Below are 21602 nucleotides of genomic sequence, written 5' to 3' on the forward strand. Positions count from 1 at the left end.
GAAGCAGTTGTTATTGTTGTTGGAGCTACTGTTGTTGTGGTTGTAGGTGCTGTAGTTGTAGTTGAAGCAGTTGTTATTGTTGTTGGAGCTACTGTTGTTGTGGTTGGAGCTTCTATGGTTGTGGTTGGAGCCGCTGTTGTAGTTGGAGAAGCTGTGGTTGTGGTTGGAGTAGCTGTGGTTGTAGTTGGAGCTGCTGTTGTTGCGCTTGGAGCAGCTGTGGTTGTTGTTGTAGCTACTGTGGTTGTGGTTGTAGCTGCTGTGGTTGTGGTTGTAGCTGCTGTGGTTGTGGTTGGAGCCGCTGTGGTTGTGGTTGGAGCAGCTGTTGTTGTTGGAGCCGCTGTGGTTGTGGTTGTAGCTACTGTGCTTGTTGTTGGAGCAGCTGTGGTTGTGGTTGGAGCCTCTGTTGTTGTGGTTGGAGCAGCTGTGGTTGTGGTTGTAGCTACTGTGGTTGTGGTTGGAGCAGCTGTGGTTGTTGTTGGAGCCGCTGTGGTTGTAGCTACTGTGGTTGTGGTTGTAGCCGCTGTGGTTGTGGTTGGGGAGGCTGTGGTTGTTGTTGGAGCAGCTGTGGTTGTAGCTACTGTGGTTGTGGTTGGAGCAGCTGTGGTTGTTGTTGGAGCCGCTGTGGTTTTAGCTACTGTGGTTGTGGTTGTAGCCGCTGTGGTTGTGGTTGGAGCCGCTGTGGTTGTGGTTGGAGCCGCTGTGGTTGTGGTTGTAGCTGCTGTGGTTGTTGTTGGAGCCGCTGTGGTTGAGGTTGGAGCAGCTGTGGTTGTGGTTGGAGCCTCTGTTGTTGTAGTTGGAGCAACTGTGGTTGTGGTTGTAGCTGCTGTGGTTGTGGTTGGAGCAGCTGTGGTTGTGGTTGGAGCAGCTGTGGTTGTAGTTGTAGCTACTGTGATTGTGGTTGTAGCCGCTGTGGTTGTGGTTGGAGCAGCTGTGGTTGTGGTTGGAGCCTCTGTTGTAGTTGGAGCAGCTGTGGTTGTAGCTACTGTGGTTGTGGTTGGAGCCGCTGTGGTTTTAGCTACTGTGGTTGTGGTTGTAGCAGCTGTGGTTGTGGTTGGAGCCTCTGTTGTTGTGGTTGGAGCCGCTGTGGTTGTGGTTGGAGCCTCTGTTGTTGTGGTTGGAGCCGCTGTGGTTGTGGTTGTAGCTGCTGTGGTTGTTGTTGGAGCCGCTGTGGTTGAGGTTGGAGCAGCTGTGGTTGTGGTTGGAGCCTCTGTTGTTGTAGTTGGAGCAACTGTGGTTGTGGTTGTAGCTGCTGTGGTTGTGGTTGGAGCAGTTGTGGTTGTGGTTGGAGCAGCTGTGGTTGTGGTTGGAGCCTCTGTTGTTGTAGTTGGAGCAACTGTGGTTGTGGTTGTAGCTGCTGTGGTTGTGGTTGGAGCAGTTGTGGTTGTGGTTGGAGCAGCTGTGGTTGTTGTAGGAGCAGCTGTGGTTGTTGTTGGAGCAGCTGTGGTTGTGGTTGGAGCCTCTGTTGTTGTGGTTGGAGCAGCTGTGGTTGTGGTTGTAGCTACTGTGGTTGTGGTTGGAGCAGCTGTGGTTGTTGTTGTAGCCGCTGTGGTTGTGGTTGGGGAGGCTGTGGTTGTTGTTGGAGCAGCTGTGGTTGTAGCTACTGTGGTTGTGGTTGGAGCAGCTGTGGTTGTTGTTGGAGCCGCTGTGGTTTTAGCTACTGTGGTTGTGGTTGTAGCCGCTGTGGTTGTGGTTGGAGCCGCTGTGGTTGTGGTTGTAGCTGCTGTGGTTGTTGTTGGAGCCGCTGTGGTTGAGGTTGGAGCAGCTGTGGTTGTGGTTGGAGCCTCTGTTGTTGTAGTTGGAGCAACTGTGGTTGTGGTTGTAGCTGCTGTGGTTGTGGTTGGAGCAGTTGTGGTTGTGGTTGGAGCAGCTGTGGTTGTTGTAGGAGCAGCTGTGGTTGTGGTTGGAGCAGCTGTGGTTGTAGTTGTAGCTACTGTGATTGTGGTTGTAGCCGCTGTGGTTGTGGTTGGAGCAGCTGTGGTTGTGGTTGGAGCCTCTGTTGTAGTTGGAGCAGCTGTGGTTGTAGCTACTGTGGTTGTGGTTGGAGCCGCTGTGGTTGTAGCTACTGTGGTTGTGGTTGGAGCTGTTGTGGTGGTGGCAGCAGCTGTGGTTGGAGTTGTTGTAGTTGTGGTTGGAACCACTGTAGTTGTGGATGGAGCAGTTGTTGTGGTTGGAACCATTGTTGTTGTGGTTGGAGGTGCTGTAATATTTATTGCATTTACCAAATGTGAACAGCTTGGAAGAACTGAAAAAGATTACAGTTCTTCTAAGCTGTTCTCAAAAAGCTTAGAAGTTATAAGTTCTCAAAAAGATTTTTAGAATATTTTGTTGATCCAACTAATTCCTTCATATTTATTGAACAGTGTTTGTTTTCATTTGTCCTTTGCATAAATATTCAATTTTCTTAAATTAGTTTATTCCTCTTACCTGGGTCACTAATAGCAACCGTGTCTGCTAGTACGTTGAATTCCGTGATGTTTGAAGCCTCATTAACCAAAATGTCTTTAATTAGTGTATCATTAGGAGACGATGATGACTGAAATTCAAGGTCCACAGAGTTGATAATTGATCCAGCACTGCAAATGTATTAGCATAATTAGTTATTGTCTACAAGTGCCTTCCTACAAAGTTTATAATTTCTTGAGCAAACTACGAAGAAATTACCTGAATCTCATGGCTCCAGTCTTTTGGAATGAGGGGAAAGATCTTCTGAAAAGTGGGTCAAGCTATGTGGAGAAATTAAGAATGTTAAGTGTACAATTTTAAAAAATGTATTTTTCTGGATATCGCTAGATATAAACATTATTACAATTAATATATTATGTTGTATTGATTTCAATAGAAATTCTACATACTCCCCTAATGAAAAAAATGAAAGTATATGGTGTGATGTTGGAGGAAAATTAAGACTACATTCTAGGTAAGCAATACATGTTATAATATTTATAAGATAAATATGTATTTTTTAAATTTAGAATAAAACTTAACTCACATCTTCAAGTTGAAGAGATACACAAAATATTTATATACATATAAAAAGATATTAATTTATGAAGCAGAATTCATTTTTATAAAAATTACAATGAACACATTTATGTGAGTAAGAAATGTAAACATACACGATTAATTATGTGTCCAGAGCGTGTTTGGAATCCTGATGTTGATGGGTCTCCCAAATCAGAGGTGAATACTTCATTGGACTTAAAAGTTAGTTGTCTTATTAATGCTGGAGCTGCTATACTTGTGGTCGGAGCAGCTGTTGTGGTTGGAACAGCTGTAGTGATAATTGGAGCAGCCGTGTTTGTAGTTGGAGCAGCTGTTGTTGTAGTTGGAGCTTCTCTGGTTGTAGTTGGAGCCGCTGTGGTTGTGGTTGGAGAAACTGTGGTTGTGGTTGGAGAAACTGTGGTTGTGGTTGGAGCCACTGTGGTTGTAGCTACTGTGGTTGTGGTTGTAGCCGCTGTGGTTGTGGTTGGAGAAGCTGTGGTTGTTGTTGGAGCAGCTGTGGTTGTAGCTACTGTGGTTGTGGTTGGAGCAGCTGTGGTTGTAGTTGTAGCTACTGTGGTTGTGGTTGGAGCCGCTGTGGTTGTGGTTGGAGCCGCTGTGGTTGTAGCTGCTGTGGTTGTTGTTGGAGCAGCTGTTGTTGTGGTTGGAGCAGCTGTGGTTGTAGTTGTAGCTACTGTTGTTGTGGTTGGAGCCGCTGTGGTTGTGGTTGGAGCAGTTGTGGTTGTGGTTGGAGCAGCTGTGGTTGTTGTTGGAGCAGCTGTGGTTGTAGTTGTAGCTACTGTTGTTGTGGTTGGAGCCGCTGTGGTTGTGGTTGGAACAGTTGTGGTTGTGGTTGGAGCAGCTGTGGTTGTTGTTGGAGCAGCTGTGGTTGTGGTTGGAGCAGCTGTGGTTGTAGTTATAGCTACTGTGATTGTGGTTGTAGCCGCTGTGGTTGTGGTTGGAGCAGCTGTGGTTGTGGTTGGAGCCTCAGTTGTAGTTGGAGCAGCTGTGGTTGTGGTTGTAGCTACTGTGGTTGTGGTTGGAGCCGCTGTGGTTTTAGCTACTGTGGTTGTGGTTGTAGCCGCTGTGGTTGTGGTTGGAGAAGCTGTGGTTGTTGTTGGAGCAGCTGTGGTTGTAGCTACTGTGGTTGTGGTTGGAGCAGCTGTGGTTGTTGTTGGAGCCGCTGTGGTTGTAGCTACTGTGGTTGTGGTTGTAGCCGCTGTGGTTGTGGTTGGAGAAGCTGTGGTTGTTATTGGAGCAGCTGTGGTTGTAGCTACTGTGGTTGTGGTTGGAGACGCTGGGGTAGTGGTTGGAGCAGCTGTGGTTGTGGTTGGAGCCTCTGTTGTTGTAGTTGGAGCAACTGTGGTTGTGGTTGTAGCTACTGTGGTTGTGGTTGGAGCCGCTGTGGTTGTGGTTGGAGCAGTTGAGGTTGTGGTTGGAGCAGCTGTGGTTGTTGTTGGAGCAGCTGTGGTTGTGGTTGGAGCAGCTGTGGTTGTAGTTGTAGCTACTGTGATTGTGGTTGTAGCCGCTGTGGTTGTGGTTGGAGCAGCTGTGGTTGTGGTTGGAGCCTCTGTTGTAGTTGGAGCAGCTGTGGTTGTGGTTGTAGCTACTGTGGTTGTGGTTGGAGCTGCTGTGGTTGTGGTTGGAGCCGCTGTGGTTGTTGTTGGAGCCGCTGTGCTGGTAGTTGTTGCTTCTGTTGTTGTGGTTGTAGCTGCTGTGGTTGTGGTTGGAGCCGCTGTGGTTGTGGTTGGAGCAACTGTGGTTGTTGTTGGAGACTCTGTGGTTGTGGTTGGAGCAGCTGTGGTTGTGGTTGGAGCAGCTGTGGTTGTAGTTGGAGCAGCTGTGGTTGTCGTTGGACCAGCTGTGGTTGTTGTTGGAGCCGTTGTGGTTGTAGCTGCTGTGGTTGTGGTTGTAGCTGCTGTGGTTGTGGTTGGAGCAGCTGTGGTTGTTGTTGGAGGAGCTGTGGTTGTGGTTGGAGCCTCTGTTGTTGTAGTTGGAGCAGCTGTGGTTGTGGTTGTAGCTAATGTGGTTGTGGTTGTAGCCGCTGTGGTTGTGGTTGGAGAAGCTGTGGTTGTTGTTGGAGCAGCTGTGGTTGTAGCTACTGTGGTTGTGGTTGGAGCAGCTGTGGTTGTAGTTGTAGCTACTGTGGTTGTGGTTGGAGCCGCTGTGGTTGTGGTTGTAGCTGCTGTGGTTGTTGTTGGAGACGCTGTGGTTGTGGTTGGAGCAGCTGTGGTTGTGGTTGGAGCCTCTGTTGTAGTTGGAGCAGCTGTGGTTGTGGTTGTAGCTTCTGTGGTTGTGGTTGGAGCTGCTGTGGTTGTGGTTGGAGCCGCTGTGGTTGTTGTTGGAGCCGCTGTGGTTGTAGTTGTTGCTTCTGTTGTTGTGGTTGTAGCTGCTGTGGTTGTGGTTGGAGCCGCTGTGGTTGTGGTTGGAGCAACTGTGGTTGTTGTTGGAGCCTCTGTGGTTGTGGTTGGAGAAGCTGTGGTTGTAGTTGGAGCAGCTGTGGTTGTCGTTGGACCAGCTGTGGTTGTTGTTGGAGCCGCTGTGGTTGTGGTTGTAGCTGCTGTGGTTGTGGTTGTAGCTGCTGTGGTTGTGGTTGGAGCAGCTGTGGTTGTGGTTGGAGCAGCTGTGGTTGTTGTTGGAGGAGCTGTGGTTGTGGTTGGAGCCTCTGTTGTTGTAGTTGGAGCAGCTGTGGTTGTGGTTGTAGCTAATGTGGTTGTGGTTGTAGCCGCTGTGCTTGTGGTTGGAGAAGCTGTGGTTGTTGTTGGAGCAGCTGTGGTTGTAGCTACTGTGGTTGTGGTTGGAGCAGCTGTGGTTGTAGTTGTAGCTACTGTGGTTGTGGTTGGAGCCGCTGTGGTTGTGGTTGTAGCTGCTGTGGCTGTTGTTGGAGCCGCTGTGGTTGTGGTTGGAGCAGCTGTGGTGGTGGGTGGAGCCTCTGTTGTTGTAGTTGGAGCAGCTGTGGTTGTGGTTGTAGCTACTGTGGTTGTGGTTGGAGCCGCTGTGGTTGTTGTTGGAACCGCTGTGGTTGTAGTTGTTGCTGCTGTGGTTGTGGTTGGAGCTGCTGTGGTTGTGGTTGGAGCCGCTGTTGTTGTGGTTGGAGCAGCTGTGGTTGTTGTTGGAGCCTCTGTGGTTGTGGTTGGAGCAGCTGTGGTTGTAGTTGGAGCAGCTGTGGTTGTCGTTGGAGCAGCTGTGGTTGTTGTTGGAGTCGCTGTGGTTGTGGTTGTAGCTGGTGTGGTTGTGGTTGGAGCAGCTGTGGTTGTGGTTGTAGCTGCTGTGGTTGTGGTTGGAGCAGCTGTGGTTGTGGTTGTAGCTGCTGTGGTTGTTGTTGGAGCCGCTGTGGTTGTGGTTGTAGCAGCTGTGGTTGTGGTTGGAGAAGCTGTGGTTGTTGTTGGAGCAGCTGTGGTTGTAGCTACTGTGGTTGTGGTTGGAGCAGCTGTGGTTGTAGTTGTAGCTACTGTGGTTGTGGTTGGAGCCGCTGTGGTTGTGGTTGTAGCTGCTGTGGTTGTGGTTGGAGCAGCTGTGGTTGTGGTTGGAGCCTCTGTTGTTGTAGTTGGAGCAACTGTGGTTGTGGTTGTAGCTACTGTGGTTGTGGTTGGAGCCGGTGTGGTTGTTGTTGGAACCGCTGTGGTTGTAGTTGTTGCTGCTGTGGTTGTGGTTGGAGCTGCTGTGGTTGTGGTTGGAGCCGCTGTTGTTGTGGTTGGAGCAGCTGTGGTTGTTGTTGGAGCCTCTGTGGTTGTGGTTGGAGCAGCTGTTGTTGTGGTTGGAGCCGCTGTGGTTGTGGTTGGAGCAGCTGTGGTTGTTGTTGGAGCCTCTGTGGTTGTGGTTGGAGCAGCTGTGGTTGGAGTTGGAGCAGCTGTGGTTGTTGTTGGAGTCGCTGTGGTTGTGGTTGTAGCTGCTGTGGTTGTGGTTGGAGCAGCTGTGGTTGTTGTTGGAGGAGCTGTTGTTGTGGGTGGAGCAGCTGTGGTTGTAGTTGTAGCTACTGTTGTTGTGGTTGGAGTCGCTGTGGTTGTGGTTGTAGCTGCTGTGGTTGTGGTTGGAGCAGCTGTGGTTGTTGTTGGAGGAGCTGTGGTTGTGGTTGTAGCTGCTGTGGTTGTGGTTGGAGCAGCTGTGGTTGTGGTTGTAGCTGCTGTGGTTGTTGTTGGAGCCGCTGTGGTTGTGGTTGGAGCAGCTGTGGTTGTGGTTGGAGCCTCTGTTGTTGTAGTTGGAGCAGCTGTGGTTGTGGTTGTAGCTACTGTGGTTGTGGTTGGAGCCGCTGTGGTTGTGGTTGGAGCAGCTGTGGTTGTTGTTGGAGCCTCTGTGGTTGTGGTTGGAGCAGCTGTGGTTGTAGTTGGAGCAGCTGTGGTTGTCGTTGGAGCAGCTGTGGTTGTTGTTGGAGTCGCTGTGGTTGTTGTTGTAGCTGCTGTGGTTGTGGTTGGAGCAGCTGTGGTTGTGGTTGGAGGAGCTGTGGTTGTGGTTGTAGCTGCTGTGGTTGTGGTTGGAGCAGCTGTTGTTGTGGTTGGAGCAGCTGTGGTTGTAGTTGTAGCTACTGTTGTTGTGGTTGGAGCCACTGTGGTTGTGGTTGGAGCAGTTGTGGTTGTGGTTGGAGCAGCTGTGGATGTTGTTGGAGCAGCTGTGGTTGTGGTTGGAGCAGCTGTGGTTGTAGTTGTAGCTACTGTTGTTGTGGTTGGAGCCGCTGTGGTTGTGGTTGGAGCAGCTGTGATTGTTGTTGGAGCAGCTGTGGTTGTGGTTGGAGCAGCTGTGGTTGTGGTTGGAGCCTCTGTTGTTGTAGTTGGAGCAGCTGTGGTTGTGGTTGTAGCTACTGTGGTTGTGGTTGGAGCCGCTGTGGTTGTTGTTGGAACCGCTGTGGTTGTAGTTGTTGCTGCTGTGGTTGTGGTTGTAGCTGCTGTTGTTGTGGTTGGAGCCGCTGTGGTTGTGGTTGGAGCAGCTGTGGTTGTTGTTGGAGCCTCTGTGGTTGTGGTTGGAGCAGCTGTGGTTGTAGTTGGAGCAGCTGTGGTTGTTGTTGGAGTCGCTGTGGTTGTGGTTGTAGCTGCTGTGGTTGTGGTTGGAGCAGCTGTGGTTGTTGTTGGAGGAGCTGTTGTTGTGGGTGGAGCAGCTGTGGTTGTAGTTGTAGCTACTGTTGTTGTGGTTGGAGCCGCTGTGGTTGTGGTTGGAGCAGTTGTGGTTGTGGTTGGAGCAGCTGTGGTTGTTGTTGGAGCAGCTGTGGTTGTGGTTGGAGCAGCTGTGGTTGTTGTTGGAGCCTCTGTGGTTGTGGTTGGAGCAGCTGTGGTTGTAGTTGGAGCAGCTGTGGTTGTATTTGTAGCTACTGTGGTTGTGGTTGGAGCCGCTGTGGTTGTGGTTGTAGCTGCTGTGGTTGTTGTTGGAGCCGCTGTGGTTGTGGTTGGAGCAGCTGTGGTTGTGGGTGGAGCCTCTGTTGTTGTAGTTGGAGCAGCTGTGGTTGTGGTTGTAGCTACTGTGGTTGTGGTTGGAGCCGGTGCGGTTGTTGTTGGAACCGCTGTGGTTGTAGTTGTTGCTACTGTGGTTGTGGTTGGAGCTGCTGTAGTTGTGGTTGGAGCCGCTGTGGTTGTTGTTGGAACCGCTGTGGTTGTAGTTGTTGCTGCTGTGGTTGTGGTTGGAGCTGCTGTGGTTGTGGTTGGAGCCGCTGTTGTTGTGGTTGGAGCAGCTGTGGTTGTTGTTGGAGCCTCTGTGGTTGTGGTTGGAGCAGCTGTGGTTGTAGTTGGAGCAGCTGTGGTTGTCGTTGGAGCAGCTGTGGTTGTTGTTGGAGTCGCTGTGGTTGTGGTTGTAGCTGGTGTAGTGGTGGTTGGAGCAGCTGTGGTTGTTGTTGGAGGAGCTGTGGTTGTGGTTGTAGCTGCTGTGGTTGTGGTTGGAGCAGCTGTGGTTGTGGTTGTAGCTGCTGTGGTTGTTGTTGGAGCCGCTGTGGTTGTGGTTGGAGCAGCTGTGGTTGTGGTTGGAGAAGCTGTGGTTGTTGTTGGAGCAGCTGTGGTTGTAGCTACTGCGGTTGTGGTTGGAGCAGCTGTGGTTGTAGTTGTAGCTACTGTGGTTGTGGTTGGAGCCGCTGTGGTTGTGGTTGTAGCTGCTGTGGTTGTGGTTGGAGCAGCTGTGGTTGTGGTTGGAGCCTCTGTTGTTGTAGTTGGAGCAACTGTGGTTGTGGTTGTAGCTACTGTGGTTGTGGTTGGAGCCGGTGTGGTTGTTGTTGGAACCGCTGTGGTTGTAGTTGTTGCTGCTGTGGTTGTGGTTGGAGCTGCTGTGGTTGTGGTTGGAGCCGCTGTTGTTGTGGTTGGAGCAGCTGTGGTTGTTGTTGGAGCCTCTGTGGTTGTGGTTGGAGCAGCTGTGGTTGTAGTTGGAGCAGCTGTGGTTGTCGTTGGAGCAGCTGTGGTTGTTGTTGGAGTCGCTGTGGTTGTGGTTGTAGCTGCTGTGGTTGTGGTTGGAGCAGCTGTGGTTGTTGTTGGAGGAGCTGTGGTTGTGGTTGTAGCTGCTGTGGTTGTGGTTGGAGCAGCTGTGGTTGTGGTTGTAGCTGCTGTGGTTGTTGTTGGAGCCGCTGTGGTTGTGGTTGGAGCAGCTGTGGTTGTGGTTGGAGCCTCTGTTGTTGTAGTTGGAGCAGCTGTGGTTGTGGTTGTAGCTACTGTGGTTGTGGTTGGAGCCGCTGTGGTTGTGGTTGGAGCAGCTGTGGTTGTTGTTGGAGCCTCTGTGGTTGTGGTTGGAGCAGCTGTGGTTGTAGTTGGAGCAGCTGTGGTTGTCGTTGGAGCAGCTGTGGTTGTCGTTGGAGGAGCTGTGGTTGTGGTTGTAGCTGCTGTGGTTGTGGTTGGAGTAGCTGTGGTTGTGGTTGGAGCAGCTGTGGTTGTAGTTGTAGCTACTGTTGTTGTGGTTGGAGCCACTGTGGTTGTGGTTGGAGCAGTTGTGGTTGTGGTTGGAGCAGCTGTGGATGTTGTTGGAGCAGCTGTGGTTGTGGTTGGAGCAGCTGTGGTTGTAGTTGTAGCTACTGTTGTTGTGGTTGGAGCCACTGTTGTTGTGGTTGGAGCCACTGTGGTTGTGGTTGGAGCAGTTGTGGTTGTGGTTGGAGCCGCTGTGGTTGTGGTTGGAGCAGCTGTGATTGTTGTTGGAGCAGCTGTGGTTGTGGTTGGAGCAGCTGTGGTTGTGGTTGGAGCCTCTGTTGTTGTAGTTGGAGCAGCTGTGGTTGTGGTTGTAGCTACTGTGGTTGTGGTTGGAGCCGCTGTGGTTGTTGTTGGAACCGCTGTGGTTGTAGTTGTTGCTGCTGTGGTTGTGGTTGTAGCTGCTGTTGTTGTGGTTGGAGCCGCTGTGGTTGTGGTTGGAGCAGCTGTGGTTGTTGTTGGAGCCTCTGTGGTTGTGGTTGGAGCAGCTGTGGTTGTAGTTGGAGCAGCTGTGGTTGTTGTTGGAGTCGCTGTGGTTGTGGTTGTAGCTGCTGTGGTTGTGGTTGGAGCAGCTGTGGTTGTTGTTGGAGGAGCTGTTGTTGTGGGTGGAGCAGCTGTGGTTGTAGTTGTAGCTACTGTTGTTGTGGTTGGAGCCGCTGTGGTTGTGGTTGGAGCAGTTGTGGTTGTGGTTGGAGCAGCTGTGGTTGTTGTTGGAGCAGCTGTGGTTGTGGTTGGAGCAGCTGTGGTTGTTGTTGGAGCCTCTGTGGTAGTGGTTGGAGCAGCTGTGGTTGTAGTTGGAGCAGCTGTGGTTGTAGTTGTAGCTACTGTGGTTGTGGTTGGAGCCGCTGTGGTTGTGGTTGTAGCTGCTGTGGTTGTTGTTGGAGCCGCTGTGGTTGTGGTTGGAGCAGCTGTGGTTGTGGGTGGAGCCTCTGTTGTTGTAGTTGGAGCAGCTGTGGTTGTGGTTGTAGCTACTGTGGTTGTGGTTGGAGCCGGTGTGGTTGTTGTTGGAACCGCTGTGGTTGTAGTTGTTGCTGCTGTGGTTGTGGTTGGAACTGCTGTGGTTGTGGTTGGAGCCGCTGTTGTTGTGGTTGGAGCAGCTGTGGTTGTAGTTGGAGCAGCTGTGGTTGTCGTTGGAGCAGCTGTGGTTGTTGTTGGAGCCGCTGTGGTTGTGGTTGTAGCTGGTGTGGTTGTGGTTGGAGCAGCTGTGGTTGTTGTTGTAGGAGCTGTGGTTGTGGTTGTAGCTGCTGTGGTTGTGGTTGGAGCAGCTGTGGTTGTGGTTGTAGCTGCTGTGGTTGTTGTTGGAGCCGCTGTGGTTGTGGTTGGAGCAGCTGTGGTTGTGGTTGGAGAAGCTGTGGTTGTTGTTGGAGCAGCTGTGGTTGTAGCTACTGTGGTTGTGGTTGGAGCAGCTGTGGTTGTAGTTGTAGCTACTGTGGTTGTGGTTGGAGCCGCTGTGGTTGTGGTTGTAGCTGCTGTGGTTGTTGTTGGAGCCGTTGTGGTTGGAGCAGCTGTGGTTGTGGTTGGAGCCTCTGTTGTTGTAGTTGGAGCAACTGTGGTTGTGGTTGTAGCTACTGTGGTTGTGGTTGGAGCCGGTGTGGTTGTTGTTGGAACCGCTGTGGTTGTAGTTGTTGTTGCTGTGGTTGTGGTTGGAGCTGCTGTGGTTGTGGTTGGAGCCGCTGTTGTTGTGGTTGGAGCAGCTGTGGTTGTTGTTGGAGCCTCTGTGGTTGTGGTTGGAGCAGCTGTGGTTGTAGTTGGAGCAGCTGTGGTTGTCGTTGGAGAAGCTGTGGTTGTTGTTGGAGTCGCTGTGGTTGTGGTTGTAGCTGCTGTGGTTGTGGTTGGAGCAGCTGTGGTTGTTGTTGGAGGAGCTGTGGTTGTGGTTGTAGCTGCTGTGGTTGTGGTTGGAGCAGCTGTGGTTGTGGTTGTAGCTGCTGTGGTTGTTGTTGGAGCCGCTGTGGTTGTGGTTGGAGCAGCTGTGGTTGTGGTTGGAGCCTCTGTTGTTGTAGTTGGAGCAGCTGTGGTTGTGGTTGTAGCTACTGTGGTTGTGGTTGGAGCCGCTGTTGTTGTGGTTGGAGCAGCTGTGGTTGTTGTTGGAGCCTCTGTGGTTGTGGTTGGAGCAGCTGTGGTTGTAGTTGGAGCAGCTGTGGTTGTCGTTGGAGCAGCTGTGGTTGTTGTTGGAGTCGCTGTGGTTGTTGTTGTAGCTGCTGTGGCTGTGGTTGGAGCAGCTGTGGTTGTTGTTGGAGGAGCTGTGGTTGTGGTTGTAGCTGCTGTGGTTGTGGTTGGAGCAGCTGTTGTTGTGGTTGGAGCAGCTGTGGTTGTAGTTGTAGCTACTGTTGTTGTGGTTGGAGCCACTGTGGTTGTGGTTGGAGCAGTTGTGGTTGTGGTTGGAGCAGCTGTGGTTGTTGTTGGAGCAGCTGTGGTTGTGGTTGGAGCAGCTGTGGTTGTAGTTGTAGCTACTGTTGTTGTGGTTGGAGCCGCTGTGGTTGTGGTTGGAGCAGCTGTTGTTGTGGTTGGAGCAGCTGTGGTTGTAGTTGTAGCTACTGTTGTTGTGGTTGGAGCCGCTGTGGTTGTGGTTGGAGCAGTTGTGGTTGTGGTTGGAGCAGCTGTGGTTGTGGTTGGAGCAGCTGTGGTTGTGGTTGGAGCAGCTGTGATTGTTGTTGGAGCAGCTGTGGTTGTGGTTGGAGCAGCTGTGGTTGTGGTTGGAGCCTCTGTTGTTGTAGTTGGAGCAGCTGTGGTTGTGGTTGTAGCTACTGTGGTTGTGGTTGGAGCCGCTGTGGTTGTTGTTGGAACCGCTGTGGTTGTAGTTGTTGCTGCTGAGGTTGTGGTTGTAGCTGCTGTGGTTGTGGTTGGAGCCGCTGTGGTTGTGGTTGGAGCAGCTGTGGTTGTTGTTGGAGCCTCTGTGGTTGTGGTTGGAGCAGCTGTGATTGTAGTTGGAGCAGCTGTGGTTGTCGTTGGAGCAGCTGTGGTTGTTGTTGGAGTCGCTGTGGTTGTGGTTGTAGCTGCTGTGGTTGTGGTTGGAGCAGCTGTGGTTGTTGTTGGAGGAGCTGTGGTTGTGGTTGTAGCTGCTGTGGTTGTGGTTGGAGCAGCTGTTGTTGTGGTTGGAGCAGCTGTGGTTGTAGTTGTAGCTACTATTGTTGTGGTTGGAGCCGCTGTGGTTGTGGTTGGAGCAGTTGTGGTTGTGGTTGGAGCAGCTGTGGTTGTGGTTGGAGCAGCTGTGGTTGTGGTTGGAGCAGCTGTGATTGTTGTTGGAGCAGCTGTGGTTGTGGTTGGAGCAGCTGTGGTTGTGGTTGGAGCCTCTGTTGTTGTAGTTGGAGCAGCTGTGGTTGTGGTTGTAGCTACTGTGGTTGTGGTTGGAGCCGCTGTGGTTGTTGTTGGAACCGCTGTGGTTGTAGTTGTTGCTGCTGAGGTTGTGGTTGTAGCTGCTGTGGTTGTGGTTGGAGCCGCTGTGGTTGTGGTTGGAGCAGCTGTGGTTGTTGTTGGAGCCTCTGTGGTTGTGGTTGGAGCAGCTGTGATTGTAGTTGGAGCAGCTGTGGTTGTCGTTGGAGCAGCTGTGGTTGTTGTTGGAGTCGCTGTGGTTGTGGTTGTAGCTGCTGTGGTTGTGGTTGGAGCAGCTGTGGTTGTTGTTGGAGGAGCTGTGGTTGTGGTTGTAGCTGCTGTGGTTGTGGTTGGAGCAGCTGTTGTTGTGGTTGGAGCAGCTGTGGTTGTAGTTGTAGCTACTATTGTTGTGGTTGGAGCCGCTGTGGTTGTGGTTGGAGCAGTTGTGGTTGTGGTTGGAGCAGCTGTGGTTGTGGTTGGAGCAGCTGTGGTTGTGGTTGGAGCAGCTGTGATTGTTGTTGGAGCAGCTGTGGTTGTGGTTGGAGCAGCTGTGGTTGTGGTTGGAGCCTCTGTTGTTGTAGTTGGAGCAGCTGTGGTTGTGGTTGTAGCTACTGTGGTTGTGGTTGGAGCCGCTGTGGTTGTTGTTGGAACCGCTGTGGTTGTAGTTGTTGCTGCTGAGGTTGTGGTTGTAGCTGCTGTGGTTGTGGTTGGAGCCGCTGTGGTTGTGGTTGGAGCAGCTGTGGTTGTTGTTGGAGCCTCTGTGGTTGTGGTTGGAGCAGCTGTGATTGTAGTTGGAGCAGCTGTGGTTGTCGTTGGAGCAGCTGTGGTTGTTGTTGGAGTCGCTGTGGTTGTGGTTGTAGCTGCTGTGGTTGTGGTTGGAGCAGCTGTGGTTGTTGTTGGAGGAGCTGTGGTTGTGGTTGTAGCTGCTGTGGTTGTGGTTGGAGCAGCTGTTGTTGTGGTTGGAGCAGCTGTGGTTGTAGTTGTAGCTACTGTTGTTGTGGTTGGAGCCGCTGTGGTTGTGGTTGGAGCAGTTGTGGTTGTGGTTGGAGCAGCTGTGGTTGTTGTTGGAGCAGCTGTGGTTGTGGTTGGAGCAGCTGTGGTTGTAGTTGTAGCTACTGTGGTTGTGGTTGTAGCCGCTGTGGTTGTGGTTGGAGCAGCTGTGGTAGTGGTTGGAGCCTCTGTTGTTGTAGTTGGAGCACCTGTGTTTGTGGTTGTAGCTACTGTGGTTGTGGTTGGAGTCGCTGTGGTTGTGGTTGGAGCCGCTGTGGTTGTTGTTGGAGCCGCTGTGGTTGTAGTTGCTGCTGCTGTGGTTGTGGTTGGAGCCTCTGTGGTTGTGGTTGGAGCAGCTGTGGTTGTAGTTGGAACAGCTGTGGTTGTGGTTGGAGCAGCTGTGGTTGTTGTTGGAGCCGCTGTGGTTGTAGCTACTGTGGTTGTGGTTGTAGCCGCTGTGGTTGTGGTTGGAGAAGCTGTGGTTGTTGTTGGAGCCGCTGTGGTTGTGGTTGTAGCCGCTGTGGTTGTTGTTGGAGCCGCTGTCGTTGTGGTTGGAGCAGCTGTGGTTGTGGTTGGAGCCTCTGTTGTTGTAGTTGGAGCAACTGTGGTTGTGGTTGTAGCTACTGTGGTTGTGGTTGGAGCCGCTGTGGTTGTTGTTGGAACCGCTGTGGTTGTTGTTGGAGGAGCTGTGGTTGTGGTTGTAGCTGCTGTGGTTGTGGTTGGAGCAGCTGTTGTTGTGGTTGGAGCAGCTGTGGTTGTAGTTGTAGCTACTGTTGTTGTGGTTGGAGCCGCTGTGGTTGTGGTTGGAGCAGTTGTGGTTGTGGTTGGAGCAGCTGTGGTTGTTGTTGGAGCAGCTGTGGTTGTGGTTGGAGCAGCTGTGGTTGTAGTTGTAGCTACTGTGGTTGTGGTTGTAGCCGCTGTGGTTGTGGTTGGAGCAGCTGTGGTTGTGGTTGGAGCCTCTGTTGTTGTAGTTGAAGCAGCTGTGGTTGTGGTTGTAGCTACTGTGGTTGTGGTTGGAGCCGCTGTGGTTGTGGTTGGAGCCGCTGTGGTTGTGGTTGGAGCAACTGTGGTTGTGGTTGGAGCCTCTGTGGTTGTCGTTGGACCAGCTGTGGTTGTGGTTGTAGCAGCTGTGGTTGTGGTTGTAGCTGCTGTGGTTGTGGTTGTACCTGCTGTGGTTGTGGTTGGAGCAGCTGTGGTTGTGGGTGGAGCAGCTGTGGTTGTTGTTGGAGGAGCTGTGGTTGTAGTTGCTGTGGTAGTGGTTGTAGCTGCTGTGGTTGTGGTTGGAGCAGCTGTGGTTGTGGTTGTAGCTACTGTGGTTGTGGTTGTAGCTGCTGTGGTTGTGGTTGTAGCTGCTGTGGTTGTGGTTGGAGCCGCTGAGGTTGTTGTTGGAGGTACTGTGGTTGTGGTTGGAGCCACTGTGGTTATGGTTGGAGCCGCTGTGGTTGTGGTTGGAGCAGTTGTGGTTGTGGTTGGTGCAGCTGTGGTTGTTGTTGGAGCCGCTGTGTTTGTGGTTGGAGCTGCTGTGGTTGTGGTTGGAGCCGCTGTGGTTGTGGTTGTAGCTGCTGTGGTTGTTGTTGGAGCCGCTGTGGTTGTGGTTGGAGCAGCTGTGGTTGTGGTTGGTGCCTCTGTTGTTGTAGTTGGAGCAGCTGTGGTTGTGGTTGTAGCTACTGTGGTTGTAGTTGGAGCAGCTGTGGTTGTGGTTGTAGCTACTGTGGTTGTGGTTGTAGCTGCTGTGGTTGTGGTTGTAGCTGCTGTGGTTGTGGTTGGAGCCGCTGTGGTTGTTGTTGGAGGTACTGTGGTTGTGGTTGGAGCCACTGTGGTTATGGTTGGAGCCGCTGTGGTTGTGGTTGGAGCCGTTGTGGTTGGAGCCGCTGTGGTTGTAGTTGTTGCTGCTGTTGTTGTGGTTGTAGCTTCTGTGGTTGTGGTTGGAGCTGCTGTGGATGTTGTTGGAGCAACTGTGGTTGTGGTTGGAGCCTCTGTGGTTGTCGTTGGACCAGCTGTGGTTGTGGTTGGAGCAGCTGTGGTTGTGGTTGTAGCTGCTGTGGTTGTGGTTGTAGCTGCTGTGGTTGTGGTTGGAGCAGCTGTGGTTGTGGGTGGAGCAGCTGTGGTTGTTGTTGGAGGAGCTGTGGTTGTAGTTGCTGTGGTAGTGGTTGTAGCTGCTGTGGTTGTGGTTGGAGCAGCTGTGGTTGTGGTTGTAGCTACTGTGGTTGTGGTTGTAGCTGCTGTGGTTGTGGTTGTAGCTGCTGTGGTTGTGGTTGGAGCCGCTGTGGTTGTTGTTGGAGCTACTGTGGTTGTGGTTGGAGCCGCTGTGGTTGTGGTTGGAGCAGCTGTGGTTGTGGTTGGTGCCTCTGTAGTTGGAGCAGCTGTGGTTGTGGTTGGAGCAGCTGTGGTTGTGGTTGGTGCCTCTGTAGTTGGAGCAGCTGTGGTTGTGGTTGTAGCTACTGTGGTTGTGGTTGTAGCTGCTGTGGTTGTGGTTGTAGCTGCTGTGATTGTGGTTGGAGCCGCTGTGGTTGTTGTTGGAGCTACTGTGGTTGTGGTTGGAGCCACTGTGGTTGTGGTTGGAGCAGCTGTGGTTGTGGTTGGAGCCGTTGAGGTTGGAGCTGCTGTGGTTGTGGTTGGAGCAGCTGTGGTTGTGGTTGTAGCTGCTGTTGTTGTTGTTGGAGCCGCTGTGGTTGTGGTTGGAGCAGCTGTGGTTGTGGTTGGAGCCTCTGTGGTTGTAGTTGGAGTTGCTGTGGTTGTGGTTGGAGCAGCTGTGGTTGTGGTTGTAGCTGCTGTTGTTGTTGTTGGAGCCGCTGTGGTTGTGGTTGGAGCAGCTGTGGTTGTGGTTGGAGCCTCTGTGGTTGTAGTTGGAGCAACTGTGGTTGTGGTTGGAGGAGCTGTGGTTGTGGTTGTAGAAACTGTTGTTGTAGTTGGTGCTTCTGTGGTTGTAGTTGGAGCAGCTGCAGTTGTGGTTGGAGCAGCTGTGGTTGTGGTTGGAGCTGTTGTGGTTGTGGTTGGAGCCACAGTGGTTGTAGTTGGAACAGCTGTAGTTGTGGTTGTAGTAGCTGTGGTCGTGGATGGAGCCTCTGTGGTTGTGGTTGTAGCAACTGTTGTTGTAGTTGGAGCTTCTGTGGTTGTAGTTGGAACTGCTGCAGTTGTGGTTCGAGCAGCTGTGGTTGTGGTTGGAGCTGTTGTGGTTGTGGTTGGAGCCACAGTGGTTGTAGTTGGAACAGCTGTAGTTGTAGTTGGAACAGCTGTGGTTGTAGTTGCAATAACTGTGGTTGCTGTTGGAGCAGCTGTAGTTGTTGTTGGAGCAGCTGTAGTTGTAGTTGGAGCCGCTGTTGTTGTGGTTGGAGCCACTGTAGTTGTAGTTGGAGCCACTGTGGTTGTAGTTGGAGCCACTGTGTTTGTAGTTGGAGCCGTTGTGGTTGTAGTTGGAATAACTGTGGTTGTGGTTTGAGCCGCTGTGGTTGTGGTTGGAGCCTCTGTGGTTGTGGTTGGAGCTGTTGTGGTTGTGGTTGGAGCCACAGTGGTTGTAGTTGCAACAGCTATAGTTGTAGTTGGAACCGCTGTAGTTGTAGTTGGAGCCTCTGTGGTTGTAGTTGGAGCAGCTGTGGTTGTAGTTGGAGCCGCTGTTGTTGTGGTTGGAGCCGCTGTAGTTGTAGTTGGAGCCGCTGTGGTTGTAGTTGGAGCAGCTGTGGTTGTAGTTGGAGCTGCTGTTGTTGTGGTTGGAGCTGCTGTAGTTGTAGTTGGAGCCGCTGTTGTTGTGGTTGGAGCCGCTGTGGTTGTAGTCGCTGTGGTTGTAGTTGGAGCTGCTGTGGTTGTAGTTTGAACATCTGTGGTTGTGGTTGGATCTGTTGTGGTTGTAGTTGGAGCAACTGTGGTTGTAGTTGGAACATCTGTGGTTGTAGTTGGAGCAACTGTGGTTGTAGTTGGAGCAGCTGTGGTTGTAGTTTCAGCGGCTGTGGTTGTTGTTGGAGCTACTATTGTAGTAGTAGTAGCTGTGGTTGTAGTTGGAGCAGCTGTGGTTGTTGTTGTAACAGCTGTGGTTGTAGTTGGAGCAGCTGTTGTTGTAGTTGGAGCAGCTGCTGTTATCTGAGCTGTAGTTGTTGTTATCTGTGTTACTACTGAATCAAGAAAACAGTTTATTAATCCTTATTATTATTCACATATAGAGATTTTTGTTTGCTCTACTGAGATTTACGTTATTTTGTGCAGCTCTTTTGGAGCTAAAATCATATATTCAGGACCGTGTCTTTCCACCCTCAACCTTATTTTGTCTAATCTCTTACTTACCTGCTAGGATTAGTAGCAATGGTATTACGTTTCCAACCCCCATCCTTTTCTGATCTTTAGTCTGCAACGTAAAGAAAATCTATCTTAATCAATTTTCAATGTCATCTCCATAATTTTTTGTAGTAACTGAGCCTTTATTATGTGCTAAACCCATTTTATTTTGATATGTTTTTAAAGTTTTTTCAGTAAACTTTAAGTCTTGTTTCATCCAAATTCTTTCTTGATCACATTTGTGGACACATAACAGCAAAGATGAAACAAAATCACCTCAAAAACAGAAAGTAAATAATGTTATTTAATAAAATGGTTTCTATTACTTTTGTATTGACATGTTCCTATTCTTTAATCAAATGAGTGATGTGGTAATACTTCAACAAAGTAGCTAAGCTACTGAAATCATGACTAAATTAAGTCATTATGTCATTCATATGTATAAATTAACCGACTAATTCTTTAAACTAAGTACAATCTGTATTTTTTGAGTTTAATATTTGTGTAGGTGATGTCTCATTTAAATCATTCAACTGGTCAAAACACAAATCACAACAACTTTTATCTTTTAAGGAGAGTAGTTTAATTGCTCTCCCCAAAATGAGATAGAGCTAGATAGAGCTTATAGGTTGCCAAAATTTTTAGTGTTTCAGAAAATTAGCCTAACCTTAATATTAAATTGTGATTCAAGGATGAGTAGTTTTTGTCTTATATACTACTTCTTAATTATTCTGCAGAGGAAATCAGTGCAACAAATGGAAAATGCTGATTGTGATGAAACAAGGAGCAGTCACATGGTTCACTTATTTTTCTCTCTTGGGTTCAGTTCAAGCAGCGTGAAGGATTGTGGGTATTCAACTATCATTACTGGTCTTGCATGCACTTCTCTCTAAATACATAATATTGAAACTATGAATGAGTCAAAGGTCCATTGTTTGGAAGTCATGTGGAATAAAAAAAGAATCTAATCAAATGTCATATCTACATCTTCTCTGCGATTTCTTCTAAACCTGTTCAACAAACAAAAAAAAAGTTTTAATTAACTTTAACTGAAAACATATTTTAATGTTTCTTTTATGGAATGGGATTTTTTAATTTATTTTCTTCCTGAATAAGTTCTCAATAGGATCTAATAATTAGTAGATCCTGTAAGATGTAGTACAGTGCTTTTTATCATGTGGGATAATGTAAAGAAAGGAGTGAGAGTGACCCGGACTATCAGTGTCCACTTTAGTTCTTAATCAGTGGTATAAAAATAACATGTAAAATAAAAATTTATGAGTTTTTAGAATACTTAGAAGTTTCACTGAGTTTTTTTTTTGTGCAAATATCACACTAATTTAATTAAAATCAAGAGAGAAAGAGAGAATTTGGTTTAAATCTGAGCGGGTTGACTGTACATGTTAAGAAAAGTTTATCACTGAAACAATGTTTTATAAACCAGTGCTTTGGGACTTATAGTGATGAACTGTTCTATACTGTAGTGTGCAGTTTCCATGTGCTCTATTTGAAACTGACTTTTCTAACACAGCAGTCCAATAGCAAGGATATTTATTTCTATGGTTAATCTAAACTAACCTCAGGCATAAGTCATGCATGTTTTGTTTTTTATCCCACACCTCCCTAAAAGTAGGGAGTGGAAATGGTTAAATAGTAGTTATGAAATAGTTGTAAAACAGACAAGCAGACGTTAATGTTAAAACAGACTAGAGAATAATAAGGTATTTACATTGTATTTGTCTTAAAATACAAAATAAATATTATGAGTCTTGAAATATAATAAATAAAAAAAATCTATTATTTAGATTTTGATACCACAACAAAAATGTTGTAATTATGTTATAGTGAATTTGTACAAGGCAAAATTTCCCAATTAGAATCTTTTACATTGCACATTGCACAAACATCACACAATGTCTAATATTACATGAATTTGACTGATAAGGAATTAGATTTAGACTATAAAAGCTCTCATCACTTTAACTAACAACGAAGTCAGTAATCCACTTACCTGCAGCTGTATTCAAGTTCAAGTGCTTCTTTAAAACTTTCCTGCTGCTCCCTTAACTCATCAGATGCCACAATGATGTTGGCCCTTATATATAACCTGCATCTGAAAAGTAGGACGACGGAAAGGAATTCATGTTCATTCTCCTAGGGATGTTTGTGAATTGACAGGTAAAAGAAAAAAAATCTTTTGGCTCAGACTCAGTTTTAGAGGCATGTATTGTTTATTCATTCCACTGAAGTGGTCAGACCACAAGCTAGCTTACCTCTGTTCCATGTTGGTACAGTTTCACTTTAAAATTTAAGTATTGATGTCAACAATGATAAGATGTTAATGTTTGCATGTCCAAATTATTTATCTTTACTTTATGGTCTGAAAGGTTAGGTAGACGCTTGAGTTTCTCGGATTGAAGGTCTGTTTTCTTAAACATTGAGACTAAGAAAACAATACACACAATGTGTGAAATACAAAAGATAGGTGCATTTGTTCCATTTTTTTGCAACAAGCCTAGCAAGCTCTTAAAGAAATATGCTTTAGAAGCTTGCCAGATCAGTCACAGAGTGAACCGGATAGCGTGATTGGATGTAGAAGCTGTTTTTCTTGGCAAAACAAATTCAAAGGCATGGGTGCAATGTGACATTTTCAATAAAAAAAATTAATCAAGCAAATCAGAGCACTGACACATTTATTTTCAGACGTCATTGGCACTGACATTTTTACTTTCCTGGCTTGATGTGAACTTGCATGACATTGATTTACTGTGTCACAATTAAGGACAGTAGGACCTAAGGTGTACCTTTTTAATTAGCAACATTTATTTTAAACTTCACTGACCTAAAACAACTATGAAAAACGCAGTTGAAAACTATGAAAACATGACAAAGTACTTAGGGATAAATAAATAAAACATCTCATCAGTTCTAAAACGTGAGAAAAGATAAAGAATAAAGATAAAGAAGTAGATAAAGAAATATTTGCAGCAGTTTTTGAAACAGAAGTTGATCTCTTTAAAACTTTTATAGTCCTCCTCACTGTGCATATGGTAAGACAAATCTCCATATCCAGCCTTGGTTGTCACATTTCCAGTTATAAGTTTTTGAAATAATTCCTTAGACTCTAAACATGGACAAGGTTAGACCACTAGCAATTTCTTTACAATAAATAAAGATCAACGTTCAGCTTGTAAT

The 21602-nt window shown here is 48.8% G+C and overlaps 2 protein-coding genes and 1 long non-coding RNA gene across 3 annotated transcripts; all 3 read right to left on the minus strand.

Annotated features, from left to right (window-relative positions):
• Positions 1–2068: 2068 nt before the first annotated feature.
• Positions 2069–3353, minus strand: LOC111610811. Its single transcript, XR_002753785.1, has 4 exons — positions 3117–3353; positions 2662–2723; positions 2425–2573; positions 2069–2197 (listed from the first exon to the last, which is right to left on the minus strand). It is a non-coding gene; the product is annotated as an uncharacterized LOC111610811 (long non-coding RNA).
• A 438-nt stretch (positions 3354–3791) lies between these two features.
• Positions 3792–5102, minus strand: LOC111611084 (mucin-5AC-like; the record flags this gene model as incomplete). The annotated part of the gene is made up of 2 exons (XM_023346710.1): positions 3792–4307; positions 4572–5102. Coding segments are annotated over 2 exons (1047 nt in total), but the record flags the coding sequence as incomplete, so codon positions are not given.
• Positions 5103–12764: 7662 nt separating this feature from the next.
• On the minus strand, positions 12765–13646 carry LOC111610810 (integumentary mucin C.1-like; the record flags this gene model as incomplete). Its single annotated transcript, XM_023345758.1, has 2 exons — positions 12765–13130; positions 13425–13646. Coding segments are annotated over 2 exons (588 nt in total), but the record flags the coding sequence as incomplete, so codon positions are not given.
• Positions 13647–21602: the final 7956 nt, after the last annotated feature.

This window comes from Xiphophorus maculatus, chromosome 14 (genome assembly GCF_002775205.1).
Source record: "Xiphophorus maculatus strain JP 163 A chromosome 14, X_maculatus-5.0-male, whole genome shotgun sequence".
NCBI classification, from domain to species: domain Eukaryota; kingdom Metazoa; phylum Chordata; class Actinopteri; order Cyprinodontiformes; family Poeciliidae; genus Xiphophorus; species Xiphophorus maculatus.